General features: G+C 38.9%; 2 protein-coding genes across 5 annotated transcripts in view; one reads left to right on the forward strand and one right to left on the reverse strand.

Moving 5' to 3' along the window:
- The window catches only part of STXBP4 (syntaxin binding protein 4), a 222,109-nt gene that overhangs the window by 20,329 nt on the left and 187,827 nt on the right, over positions 1-13,953 (forward strand). For all 4 annotated transcript variants that reach the window (XM_032429268.1, XM_032429269.1, XM_032429266.1 and 1 more), the window contains one exon: positions 3,659-3,791. In XM_032429268.1, coding sequence (XP_032285159.1) covers positions 3,659-3,791 — 133 coding nt within the window. The remainder of the gene's footprint in view (positions 1-3,658; positions 3,792-13,953) is intronic.
- On the reverse strand, positions 5,501-6,023 carry LOC116647722 (40S ribosomal protein S24-like). The gene has a single exon (XM_032429271.1). The coding sequence runs from the start codon at positions 6,012-6,014 to the stop codon at positions 5,694-5,696; it is 321 nt and encodes a 106-aa protein (XP_032285162.1). The 5' UTR covers positions 6,015-6,023; the 3' UTR covers positions 5,501-5,693.

Here is a 13,953-nt window from a genome sequence, read left to right on the forward strand (position 1 = left end):
CATTGGTCTGAAGCAATCAGTTAGCCAAGTCCAAATTCAAAGGGTAGAGATATAGACTTTACATTTTAATGGAAGGAACAGTAAAGTCACATTCCAAAGGGCATGCAGACATGCAAACATGTAACACACATATAACAAGGTATATTCAGAGAAGTCGTTCTTGTCCTTCATTTATTCTGTGACCTCATTCTTCCTATAGATAACCATTTTTATTTTTGGTTCCTTTTTTTTTTTTTTTTTAAGATTTTATTTATTCATTTGAGACACAGAGATACAGAGAAAGAGAGAGAGAGCGTGAGCAGGGGGAGAGGCAGAGGGAGAGGGAAAAGCAGACTCCCTGCTGAGCCAGGAGCCGGATGTGGGGCTCGATCCCAGGACCCTGGGATCATTACCTGAGCCGAAGGCAGACGCTTAACCATCTGAGCCACCCAGGCGCCCCTGGTTCCTTTTCAATGCTTCTTTTGTATAAGCAAATACATATAAATATATATATGTTATATATGTGCATATTAACAGTAAACAAATGCACACCAGCCCTTCAGCTCAGACTCACAGGTCTTCCCTGGAGAAGAGTATCAGGCCAGTTAAATTCAGGATGTCTTTCTCTGACACCTCCTGAGAGCACTGGGAAACTCCAGGCTCCAAGGGGCACAAGCCAGGCCCATCTGAGTGGTAGGCAAAGAACTCCATGCACAGAGCTCTATGCCCTGGTGCTGAACAGTTTGACATTCTGGGACAGCACAGAATTTTGTCCAACTACCTGCGGCAAAATCAAGCCCATGGGAAAGAATCATATGACTGAGGCAAGATGGCCCCAAATATCCTGGCTCCGCCTCCTAGGTTCCACTTGCCAGCATATTCTTAACAAAAAGGTAGCATATTATATATAGTTTTTGATCTTGCCTTTTTTTTTTTAAACTTAAATTATATCCTGGTGATCACATCAGTCTGTAAATGTCTACCTTGTACCTTGTTACAACTGTGTAAGATTCTATCCTGTGAATGTACCATAGTTTATTCAGCCAGTACCTTATTTTTTTTAATTTTTTTTAAGATTTTATTTATTTATTTGACAGAGAGAGTGAGAGAGCACAAGCAGGGGGAGTGGCAGAGGGAGAGGGAGAAGCAGGCTCCCCACTGAGCAGGGAGCCTGATGCGGGGCTCGATCCCAGAATCTTGGGATCATGACCTGAGCCAAAGGCAGACACTTAACTGACTGAGCCACCCAAGCGCCCTCAGCCAGTACCTTATTGATGGACATCCATTGTTTGCAAGTTTTGGAGATTACAACTTATGCCAAAATGAATAACCTAGTATGCAAGTCATTTTGTATTTTTTGCCAGAGTATCTTTGGGATGAATTCCTAGAAATGGTATTTCTGAGTCAGAAGGTAAATTTAGAGATTACCAAATTCTCTCTTTAGGAGTTACGCCATTTTGCATTCTCATCAACAGTGTACAAGAGTACCTCTTTTCCTGTAGCCTTGTCATCGGAGTATATGGTCAGTTTTAAATTTATGTTGATCTGATAGGTGAAAAACAATATCTCTGCCTAGTTTTAACTTGCAGTTCTCTAACTGTGATTAAAGTTGAGCAGCAGAACTATTGTTAATAGCTAAGAAAAGTAAATAATATAAATTCTTAAGGGGGTTTTAAAATAAGGTCCTAGCAAGTAAATGCTGTGTGAAATACAGATATTCTGTTGGTATTAGAAAAGGAGGGGGGGCCCCTGGGTGGCTCAGTCATTAAGCGTCTGCCTTCGGCTCAGGAAATGATCCCAGGGTCCTGGGATCGAGCCCCACATCGGGCTCCTTGCTCAGCAGGGAGTCTGCTTCTCCCTCTCCCTCTGCCTGCCGCTTTGCCTACCTGTGCTCTCTCTCTCTCTGTCAAATAAAAAAAAAAAAAAAAAAAGAAAAGGAGGGATCCTTTACTGAAACAATAATACTTGGTGGAGATTATATGCTGTCCCCATTGAAGGAAACTCGCATTTAGAGGGTTTAAGAGGTTATGGGAGGTACCTAATGAGGTACCTTCATTCCCTCTCCCCTTCCACTCTCTTACTTCTAGGCTTCACTCCTTTATGCCCTTACAGCTTAATATTCCATCAAGAGTGGGCTGAGCTTCTGAAATCTGTAACAGTGAAACATTGTGGACCCAGTCCCGACTGCCTCTTTTCCTAGCTAATTGACTGTTGCCCTAGTAACCAGATAGGCCATCCAACACTAGAGCCTAATTCAGTACAATGCAACCTTGGAGGCTGTCCTATATAGAAAGCAAAATATTCAGAAGCAGGGAGGGGTTTTTTTTTATATTTTAATTCCTTTCATTCTATTTTTTTATGATTTAACTTTTGAATACACATTTTCTTAAAGATAGAGTTAGAATTTCCATAGCAGAACTAAGAAAGTTTTTTCTGAAAGCTATAATCATATGTAAGATATGAGGCAACTCTTTTTTTTTAAAGATTTTTTTTTTTTTTTTTTTTGACAGAGAGACAGCTCAAGTAGGCAGAGCGGCAGGCAGAGGGAGAGGGAGAACCAGGCTCTCGCTGAGCAGGGAGCCTGACGCAGGGCTTGATCCCAGGACCGTGGGATCATGGCCTGAGCTGAAGGCAGCTGCTTAACTGACTGAGCCACCCAGGCGCCCCGAGGCAACTCTTTTTTAATAGCAGTTTCAGTTTTTTGATATGTTTGAAGATAGCTGAAAGTCCTATAATTCAAAAGTGGCCTTAATACAGCAACCAAGCAGATCTTACACCACATTTTGCCTCTGGAGTAAGACAAACTGGGTTTCCATTGCTGTTCTCCAGCTTCATAACCTTAGACCACCAAGTTAACCTTCCCAGATTTTGGTGATTTTAGAAAAATGAGGGTAATAATCTTAGGAGTTGTATAAATACTAAGTTGAATGGCATAATGTATATATATTGCTTAGCACAGTACCCAGTACATCACAGGAAAGCAGTCTAAGCCTTATTTCAAACTGTGTTCAAGCTCTCTCAAACCAGTAAAAGTCTCCTCTCTAACTGGCGTGTTCAGAAACACAACTTGGGGGTATATCTTTTGCAGAATTCTTTTCACAGTTCCTTCTTTTCTAATGGCATTGCTCTTACATCTGATGGAAATTATGGATGGAGCACATGCTTTCTATCAGAAAATACTCTTCCTAAATTAAAAAGATAAACTTTTCTTTTTGAGATTCGAGCGGAGGTCGTATTTATTTTGCTGTAAATGGCCGCAGACATGTCTTTTAAAAAGTCGCTTACCTAACTCACTAAAATCTTTAATTTTGGAATCCCTCAGTGTAGTCTAAAAGTCAGCTAAAGACACATCTCTTCAGTTACCTTTAATACTTCTTCACATTTATTTAAATCCTATGTTGGAAGGTATTTTTCTTTGTTCTGCTCCAAAGAAATAAACATTATTGCTGTGATTTCTTCTATGGTTTGATTGTTTTTATAAAAAAATAAATAAATAATAGAGGTAACAGAATCCATTTGATTGCTTTTCTATCACCATACTTTTCTAAATGTCGTTGCTAGTATATACTGAGTATTTCGGGTTATCTAGATCTAAGAATTTGATTTAGCAAGTAGTTTAAAGAGAAAGTAGGCACAGATCTCTAGGCTAACCTGTGAATGCTAATTTACTTTATCTTAGGGATCCTGCCTTTCAGATGATTACAGTTACCAAGGAAACAGGCCTTGGTCTGAAGATCCTAGGAGGAATTAACCGGAATGAGGGTCCCTTGGTATATATTCAGGAAATCATTCCTGGAGGAGACTGTTATAAGGTAAAAATGGAAAAAATAAAATAAAATAAAATAACACTTCACAAAAAAACCCAAACCACCAGTGGTGAGGTTTGTTTTCCTACTACATCACTAAATTTTTAGTATTAACTGAACGCCACTGTGACCATTTCTCAGTGAAAGATCCTACAAGAACTAGAAGATAGGCCTTTACCTTCAAGGAGCTTTAACCTAATAAATGAGTAGGAAATAAATAGAAAAAGAACAGATTTCAGACTCTTAACTAAAGGTCATATATATATATATTTTTTTTTGAAGGAAATGTTTTTTGTTTGTTTTTGTTTTTTAAATTCAAGAAAGAGCAGGGAGAGGGGCAGAGGGAGAGGGACAAGCAGACACTGCACTGAGCTCAGAGCCCAATGCAGGGCTCCATTTCAGGACGCTGAGATCATTACCTGAGCTCAAACCAAGCTTCAGACGCTCAACTGACTGAGCCACCCAGGTGCCCCAAGGTTATATATTTGTGCTATTTAACTCTTATTCGAAACCTGGTGAGGGAAATTGTATTTGAAGACATGTTATCTCTCTACTGCTCTGAGAGTTTGGATTAAGTCGGATCATTTAAACTTGAACTACATTCATTTAGCCTCTCCTAAGTGCAAAACCAACAAGCAAACTCAGCATATAAAATCTGCTCATTTCTGAATTTGCAATAATTCTTGTTGAGTTTGTTAATTATATCACTCATTAGTTGCCCACGTGAGAAATTAGATTTAGAATTAAGACCAGAACTTTTTTTTTTTTTTTTGTAGGGATTAGAAAGCCTTACTCTCCTCTTTGCTGTAAGAAATATGTAAATCATGATTTCTTTTTTGCTCTGGTTGTTAGGAAGCTCAGATCCAAATTTGAAGCACAATATCAGCAACTTAGTTAAGAAATTAGTTAACTATATTTGCATTTTCATTTCTCTTGAATTCCATTTGCCATTTCTGTTTTACTAATGTGATTCTATATGTCTGTTGTTGAAATTGCCTCCAGTCCTTTTTGGAGAGATATAGGATATAAAGAATTTAATAAAATATTGTATTAATGTCAAGCTATATAGCATGAGAAAGGATCATTTTATCATTGTTTGTTCATATTGTTGTTTTTCTCTTATTTGTTTTGGTTTAGTAAATAGTCTTGCCCTTACCCCCACCCTCATCCCAAACACTTGTTTAGCAAGCAGTTTATCTAGTCAACTGAATTTTTTTTCCTTGTTAAGAAAAAAAATAGCTTCACCAATAATTTGCAAAAATAATAGAAATGATTTCAATTGTTTCAAGTTTGTTGAGATAATAGAATACACTTACCATGTTGTAAGTATAATACAAAAATATAAATTTGTAGCTATTGAATTTAAATTATTAACCAAATAAAAGTATATTTAAATACTAAATTTGAACAAATTCAAACAAAAACTGGGTGGCTCGGTTGGTTAAGCCTCTGCCTTCAGCTCAGGTCATGAGCCCAGGGTCCTGGGATCGAGCCCCGCATTGGGCTCCCTGCTCAGTGGGGAGCCTGCTTCTCCATCTCCCTCTATCTACTGCTCTGCCTACTTGAGCTCTCTCTGTCAAATAAATAAATAAAACTTTAAAAAAAAAAATGAAATTTGTCTTGTAAGAATTGAGATATTTAGGACTACTTTAGTTGAGGGATGTGTGTGTGTGAGTGTGTGTGTGTGTGTATGTTCACTATAGTCACGATATTTCTTTTTTTTTTTTCACATTAACATTTTTAGTTTATTGATCCTCTCATGAAAAATCTGCACAACCACCACAGATAAAGCCACTGCAGCATCTTTACTCCTTCTGTTGTCCAATCTCCAGCTCACTTCTTTTTGCCAGCACCAACATTGGCTTTTGCAGTCCCCCTGACTTTCTTCATTCTGTTCTTGCGTTCTTTTCACTGTTTTCTTGATGTCTTTTTCTTCTCATACAGGCCATGTCTTGCAAGTCTGTGTTTGGGTTCATTTTTCTTTGCATAATCCAAGGAATCATAAATCCTGCCAAAGCCGGTTGTCTTGCCACCACCAAAATGGGTTCTGAATCCAAACACAAATATGACATCTTGTGTGGTCTTGTACATTTTGGCTAGTTTTTCCCGAATTTCTATCTTAGGTACTGTTGCCTTTCCGGGGTGAAGAACATCAATGACCATCTGTTTCCGCTGAAGTAGTCGGTTAGTCATGAACTTCCTGGTCCGGATAGTTACTGTGTCATTCATGATGGCGGCCAAGCTAGCCACGCTATTTCTTAAACCACACTTCATATAATGCAATAACAGATCATGGTATCTAACAAGTGATAAAAATTTCCTGTTACGATAAGCATCAGTTTGTGCTTTTTATTCCCATGAAAAATACTTGTAGTTAAACTAATAAATTGATAGCAAGGTGCTGAGTGACTCTTCATCTGTTATCAGCGGTAGCAGACTGAAAATTACAGTTAAATATTTTCTCTTGGTTTTTAGAATTTCATTGTTTGGAGGGGTATCAAAAAGCAGTCATTTAACGGACTCTATTCTGTATTTACCACTAGAGAGCAGCACAGAGTTGTTAATGTTCCTTGACAATATCTGGTCAAGTCCAAAGAAGAAACAGCTAAAACAGAGAAAGGTGAAGACAGAAGAATGAGTAGGCTTGCGATGCTTGCACTTATTTTTGTATACTTCCTCAAGATGGGGAGTTGCGTGCACATTTATTCTGCAAATGCAAAATTGATGCAATTTTATTTTTAAATGTTTTTATTAATAACAGTAGCATTTACTATGTTCTAAATACTGTTAGGCATGTTAATAAATTTCTAATCTGCACAAAATTTCTGCAATAGTAGATGTATTCATACAATAGGAAACATAGGCTCATAGATTATCCTTATTAAGTTGCTAAATTGAGCAACTTAATATTTTTTAAATGCATGTGAGTGTTTTCACTTGCTCTAATTTTATTTTAATATGATATTGTTTCAGAGCTAATAGTATAAGCAGTCCCCAAGCATATAGATGGATTATATAACATTTATATTCCCAAACTTCACATGTTAAGGGGGCTGTTGGAACTCAGAAGGAATCATCTTTAGTTAATCATGGTTAGCTGCCTGAGCCCCCACCACCACTTCCTTGCACATACATTAATGTTTTCAAATGGCAAAAAAAAAAAATATACACACACACACACACACAGAGTACTGGTTCAGTGACCAAAACACCATGGTTTTTTGAAAAACATATTCAGAGTTAAAACTTGGGGCATCTTGACACGTTTTTTCCAGTTGAAATAGAAGGAAAGATTCTCCCAGCGCTAAGTGTTAGAGGCAGCTTATAGGATGAGAACAAATATGCTAGGTACTGAGTTAAGGAACTATGAGAACTCCAAAGCCCTTTTCACCCCACCAGCCAGTCCCATATCAGTCTGAAGTCCTCAGTGTTCAGTCTTAGACCTTTCTCTGACTGAGACACTCCTTTGAGTTTTAGACCCACATATCCAATTGCTTGGTCAGCATTTCCATTTGGATCTCCTTAAGGCATCTCAAACTCACTATATCTGAGGCAAGATTCATGATAGTCACACCACACCCTCATCTGCCCATCTCTTCCCAGAGCTTCTTACTCTGTTCCCAGTCTTGGTGAACGACACCTTCCAGTTGCATAAAGTCAGAAAACCTGAAAGCATCCTAACTACTTCTCTCCTTTAATACCTATACCCAGTTTATTAGCATGTGCTGTTGCCTTTTTTACTCTCTATCTCTTGAACCCATCAGCCTCCTTGATCTCCACCACCATCACAGTTTATCAGACCTCATGATAGTTTTTCCTGCTCTTATGCACCACACGTTTCCCCTCCCCCTCCCCCTCCCCCAGCCTATCATACTAATACTCATTTGCCTGCAAGGCTCTGTATAATGTGACTTCTTCCCTGTATTTCTCTGACTTTCCATCTTTAGGCTTCCAGAATGGTATTCATTTCAGTTCCCGGAAGCTTTCTCATGTGCTGTTCCCTCTGACTGGAAACACACCCACGCCGCCATTACCATTACTTCCAAGTACCTATTCAAAGACTAATTCCTAAGGAATGTGTTCTCTGTGCCCTCCAGTTTATTTTATGTTGGTTTTTTTTTTTTTAAGATTTTATTTGAGGAAAAGAGGACAAGCAGGTGGGGAGGGGCAGAAGGAGAGGGAGAAGCAGACTCCCCCTGAGCAGGGAGCCTGATGTGGGGCTCGATCCCAGGACCCTGAGATCATGACGTGAGCTGAAGACAGATGCTTAACCGACTGAGCCACCCAGGCGCCTCTGTGCCCTCCAGTTTAGTCCAGATCTTTTTTCCTATATGTGCTCCTAGATCCTGTTCCTTTCCTTTGTATCACCTATCTCAGTTTGTAAACATACATCTATATCCGTGATTGTTTTATCAACTGTCTGAACCACAAGACAGTATGTTGCCTAAGTGTAAGGATTCTATCTGATTTTATTCACAATAATATCCTTCGTCCCCAGTGTGATGCCTGGACATAACTAATTGCTCAGTTAATATTTATGAATGAATGATCCCTTAGGCATTCTGTCATGTTTCTGAGAGTTACTAATCTGCCTCTTTGCTATTCCACTGCCATCATCTGGCTCACACCAAGCACCTCTCTTCCCTGGCCCTTTGTGTCAGATGCTGGACACGAAATGTCTTTGAAGTTTCCAACATTCCTGTTTGTTTCTTTGTTTTTCTGCTAATAGTGTAAGGAAAGCAGGCAGTAATCAAAAGCTTTTCCTCAAACCTGATAACTACATTTCATATTTCATTTAACTGATCCTAAGACATATATTAAAGCACACACGTATAAGCTCTATGGGATGATTCTTACAGTCAATTTCATTGGGTAATTGGCAGCATTTTCTTATTTTAGCGCTACATAAAAAAATGGTGTATCTTACAAGCAGTGTCACTTTAAATTTGATAAATTAAGGACTTTTTTTTTTTTTTATCAAACCCTATAGGTGAAGACAATGATCACGCAGATATAAATACTCATGGTTAGTCATTGTTCACAAAGGATTGAAGTAGGACATATTTATCTTTCAGAGGAAGTCTGTTTTCAGAATATGCTGAGCATATCCCTGGAACTGGGACCAAGGCCTCTGGATGGCACAGTGTAAAGAAACCAGTCCCATTGATGGAAGCTAAAGGGGTAGCAGGCAAGAGGGTTCACTTTACAAGTCACTCTCTTTTCTCCTTTGCCATTATTACTTCTGTCAGAGGCCACCTTAATTTCCTCAGACTGTTTCCTGGCCCTGATTAATTGATTGTGGACTTACTCTGTACCTGGCACTATGAAAAGGACATGATTCTGGCCAACTGAAATAATCAGTGCTGCTAGTTTGGAAGTTGCTGGATTAATGTGCTCTAATGGGAGAGAAAAAGATACGTAAACAGATAGGGACAGTACAAAGTAAGTGTAATAACCGAGGTAAGTAAAAGTGCTTTTGGAGCAGAAAGAAAGGAACAATTAAGTAATTCCAGGCAGTGGGGCAAACTTACCGCAGGGAAAATGTTTGCATATGGCTGTGAAGTTTAAGTGCGAGTTTATCGGAGAAGTGGCGGGGTTGGTGGTGGCATTCTAGACAGGAATTAGGATGTGTAAAAGCATTAGGGTTCCAAAGATCATGGCTGCTTTGAAGAACATTTTCTGAGACTAGAATGAAGAATATATGTGTTGAGGAGGGAAGGTGAAGAGTGAGGCTGAAAAAAGTTGGTTGCAGCTACTTGTTGTGCTGGGTTTGGAAAGTTAAGGAGTTTCAACTTTTCTTACCCCTGGGCAGCCATTAAAGGGTTTTGTTTTTGTTTTTGTTTTGTTGTTGTTGTTTGAGAGAAGGGAATTAGGGGAAAAGGGAGAGAAAATCTTAAGCAGGCTCCATACCCAGCGCGGAGTCCTGAGATCATGACCTGAGCCGAATCAAGAGTTGGACACTTAACCAACTGAGCCACCCAAGCATCCCTAAAGGTTCTTAATTTGAGGAGTAACAGGATTAAATTTGCTATCAATGTGAAAATTACAGCAGGCATGGAATTTTGATTCAACTCACTTTTATTTAACACCTACAGTTTTAGAATTTGTAGAATTTATGTATGTCATTTAATTACTAATAGCAACCTTGTGTGACAGGTATTTATCTCCACTTTACAGCTAAGAAAATGAAGTCTCATAGAGATTAAGCAACTTGTCTAAATTCACATTAATAACTGGCAGGCAATAGAAGAAGTTGACAGTTTCTGAAAGTGTGGGAGAGGAACCAGGAGTCTTGCAGGAGCGTTCCTTAGTATTTAGGACTAACGAGTTAGTTAAATCAGAGTCAGGCCGTGTAGGTGGTATGGTAATATGGTAATATGTTATTTAGAAAACTATATAATGGTCATCATAAATGAACAGCGCTGGTAGTTTTCAACAGAAGCGTTTAAATGGTCAGGTGTATGTTATCACTTTCAACGTCTTTGTAAATGTCAACGGGAAGAAAAGCAGACTCTGAAGGTGAGCACGTGAAAGTGTACAGTTGTTCCTTAACTGCCGTATCTGAACCCAGACAGTGTGGAAGAGGCCTTGGCATGTCCCCAAAGCTAGTATCTTCACATATACATTCATCCAACTGGGGCAGGACTCACTGGCTTGAATGCCCGACTCAAAGAAATACCTTTGAGTTTGCAGGTTCTGACTTTTAAACAGGTTCAGAAATTCACATGATCAGCTAAGATCTTGTTCTAGGGGGCAAAGAAAAAAAAAACACCACTATAAATACTTTTTAGAAAGAAAAAAATATATAAACACCAGAATTCACCGTCAGAAGGCATTATTCTTCTTCTCTTCTCTGACTTTGTCCTGCTGGAAAATGCTCCTTCAATTTGTTGTTTTTTTTTTCCCCTACGATTTTATTAATTTATTTGAGAGAGAGTGCGCACGCAAGAGAGACAGAGCATGAGCAGTTGGGAGGGGCAGAGGGAGAGGGAGAAGCAGAGTCCCCACCGAGCAGGGAGCCTGACACCTGGGATCATGACCTGAGCCGAAGGCAGACGCTTAACTGACTGAGCCACCCAGGCATCCTGAAAATGCTCCTTCAGTGCATCAGTGTGCTTTAATATAAGATACGCTATATTGTGTTCACGAGAGCTTTTCCCTCTGTGTTGCTAATACTGTACAGTATGAGAGGAGGAGTGGGAAATAATAGGTCTGCCGAAACCCTATTGCCTACCTCTGTTTTCTGTAGCTTTTTTCTCTGCAACCCTCACGGCCGGCTGTGGTCTGTATGAGACGCATGGACACAGGAGCTTCCTCAAATAGTTTTGAATGTAGTTCTGTGTTTCTCGTGGATGAGATTATGTGCCTCCCCCAGCCCCTTTCCCCTCCCTCTATCTGTTGATGAACATCTAGCTAGCAAGTTGTAGGGCTCAAGTTTGTATTTAGGTGTGTCTGGCTGCCAGACCCCGTGCTCTTTCCCCTTCTGTCCACTACCTCTGAAGGCTCCTGCCCAGTTGAAAGAATTGTCATCTGACAATATTTACTGTTATTACCATCGGCCACCCCGATTCTAAAAAATCCTTTCTTTCCTTGTTAGTGTCCTTTATATGCTTTGCTCCAGTGAAACAGGGCTTTCTTCATTTTCTCCATTTTTCCCCTAAATTGTTGCCAGGCTTTGTGATACAAGTCAGTACTAGTATAGCCATTAAATTTCAGCTGTAATCTACCTTACTAAGCTGATCCAGTAAGGAACTATTTTGTAGATTCCAAATGGCCTAGAGCTGGATTTAGTAATGACATTTATTTAATTTTTCTTATTTATTAATTTACTTATTTTATTATTTTTTATTTTTTTATTTTTTAAAAGATTTTATTTATTTGACAGAGAGAGACACAGGGAGAGAGGGAACACAAGCAGTGGGAGTGGGAGAGGGAGAAGCAGGCCTCCCGCGGAGCAGGGAGCCCAACACGGGGCTCGATCCCAGGACCCTGGGATCATGACCTGAGCCGAAGGCAGACGCTTAATGAGTGAGCCACCCAGGTGCCCCTAATTTACTTATTTTAAAATTACATTAAAAATTTCTCCATTTGTACCTTACTTCCAGTACCTGTTTTGGAATATAGAACCAAAACATAATTCAGCTAGTTAATTTCCGGGCAGATGTTATGAGCTCTTTTTATTTTGGGAGATGGAGAATTTCTTTTCTATTTTATTTTATTTTATTTATTTTTTTAAGTAGGCTCCATGCCCAATATAGGGATTGAACTCACGACCCTGAGATCAAGAGTTGCATGCTCTATCGACTGAGCCAACCAGGTGCCCCTCTTCTTTTTAATAATGTGATACTTGACACATGTAAATGAAGCATAATAATAGAATGAACACCTATGAATCTGCTTAGAGTTCACCACTTGACTTAAAAAGTAGAAAGTCTTCAGTGCTACTGAGGCATTCCTGATCACATTCCCTACATTCCCCACCCTTCCTCCTGTAAATAAGCACCCTGCGATTTTGTTCATTCTCCCAATTATTAACCTTATCTTTTTGCCTGTGGCAAAAAGTTTGTTTCTCTTGTTTGTTGCCATTTCATCTTAACTTTGAGTAGATAACTGTCCTGAAACTAAAATTTTCACGTATTAAATTGTAAGCTAATGTATGTGAGTGTCTAAGTATGTCTGGGTAGAGTTGATTTAAATGCACATGTAACCAAACTCTGTAATAAGGTTTGGGCCCAGCCATACAGAACCGTGTTCACAAAATTTTACAAAATCAGCTCTTTCATGTTACTGAACATGTAGGATCCATATGGTGGATACTCTCTCCGTACTGCTTAGTCTTTTCCAGCATGACTATTGTGTTTTACTCCTCATACATTAATCAGTGGAAGGGGAAAAAAAATCACTTGTGAATATAGCCACTGTGTTATGTTCTCTGACTTTGCTAGTTATATTTATAAAATATAAATTTCCAAATTTTATGTATTTTTTAAAATCAAATTTCCTTTTTCAGTTTAATTTTTAAAATAATGTTTGTAATTTAGAAGGGTCATAGAGTCATTATGCATTTAGATGATAGTGTCTTTTACATAGTATTTGAAATAACATGTTTCCATAAAGTTTTTTTGATATTTTATGTTTATTTATTTATCTTCCTGTGTACTCAGTTTTCAATGTAAGAGATAGCAGTGTCTTTTTATTTTTTTATATTATATTTGTTTTATATTATATATGTTTTATATTATATATATTATATTTGTTTATATTATGATTTGTTTATTTGAGAGAGAGGGACCAGGGGGAAGGGCAAAGGGAGAGGGAGTCTTAAGCAGACTCCACACCGAGTGTGGAGCCAAATGTGGGGCTCGGTCTCCTGACCCCAAGATCACGACCTGAGCCAAAACCAAGAGTGGGATGCTTAACTGACTGTGCCGCCCAAGTGTCCCTCAATAGTTATTTTTGTTTTTTAAAAAGACACTTAGTGGGTGCCTGGGTGGCACAGTCAGTCAAGTTTCTGACTCTTGTTTTCCGCCCAGGTCATGATCTCAGGGTCATGGGATCCAGCCCTGTTGGGCTCCCGCTCAGCGTGAAATCTTCTTGAGATTCTTTTCCCCTCCGCTCTTCCCCCGCCCCTCACACTCTCTTTCTAAAATAAATAAATAAATAATCTTAAAAAATTGGTTTAAAAAAAAAAACTGTTATTTAGTTGTAAAGTAACCATAAATCACCATTATTGTGTGTAATTAAGTTCAGATCAAAGATCAGTTATCCAAGGGATATATCTTAGATATCACTTTGAAGAAAGATATTTCCTTGAATTTGTGGAACTTACTTAAATGCCATTAGGGTGAAAATCCAGCTTTTTAACCATTATAAGCTTCTTCCCCAGTTACATAAATACTGCTTTCTGTCTTTGTGTAAATGATAATTGAGACAAGTCTTAGGAACTGAAAATGAAGAGTGCTCATTCTTCTTTTCCTGTTTGAATTGAGAAAAAAAGACAGGTGAAGACTGGGAAACTTGCCTAACAGATGCATTAAATCTTGTAATCAGTAGGCTCCGTCTGATCCAGTTAGGCTGGTGACAGCCAGAGCCAGGTCTTAGCAGACAGTGTGAGGAAGCTGGTTGTAAGTGGTCATCTTTAGCAGGACTTGACCAAAGATGTATGTAC

This window comes from Phoca vitulina, unplaced genomic scaffold, assembly GCF_004348235.1.
Source record: "Phoca vitulina isolate PV1807 unplaced genomic scaffold, GSC_HSeal_1.0 scaffold40, whole genome shotgun sequence".
Lineage (NCBI taxonomy): Eukaryota > Metazoa > Chordata > Mammalia > Carnivora > Phocidae > Phoca > Phoca vitulina.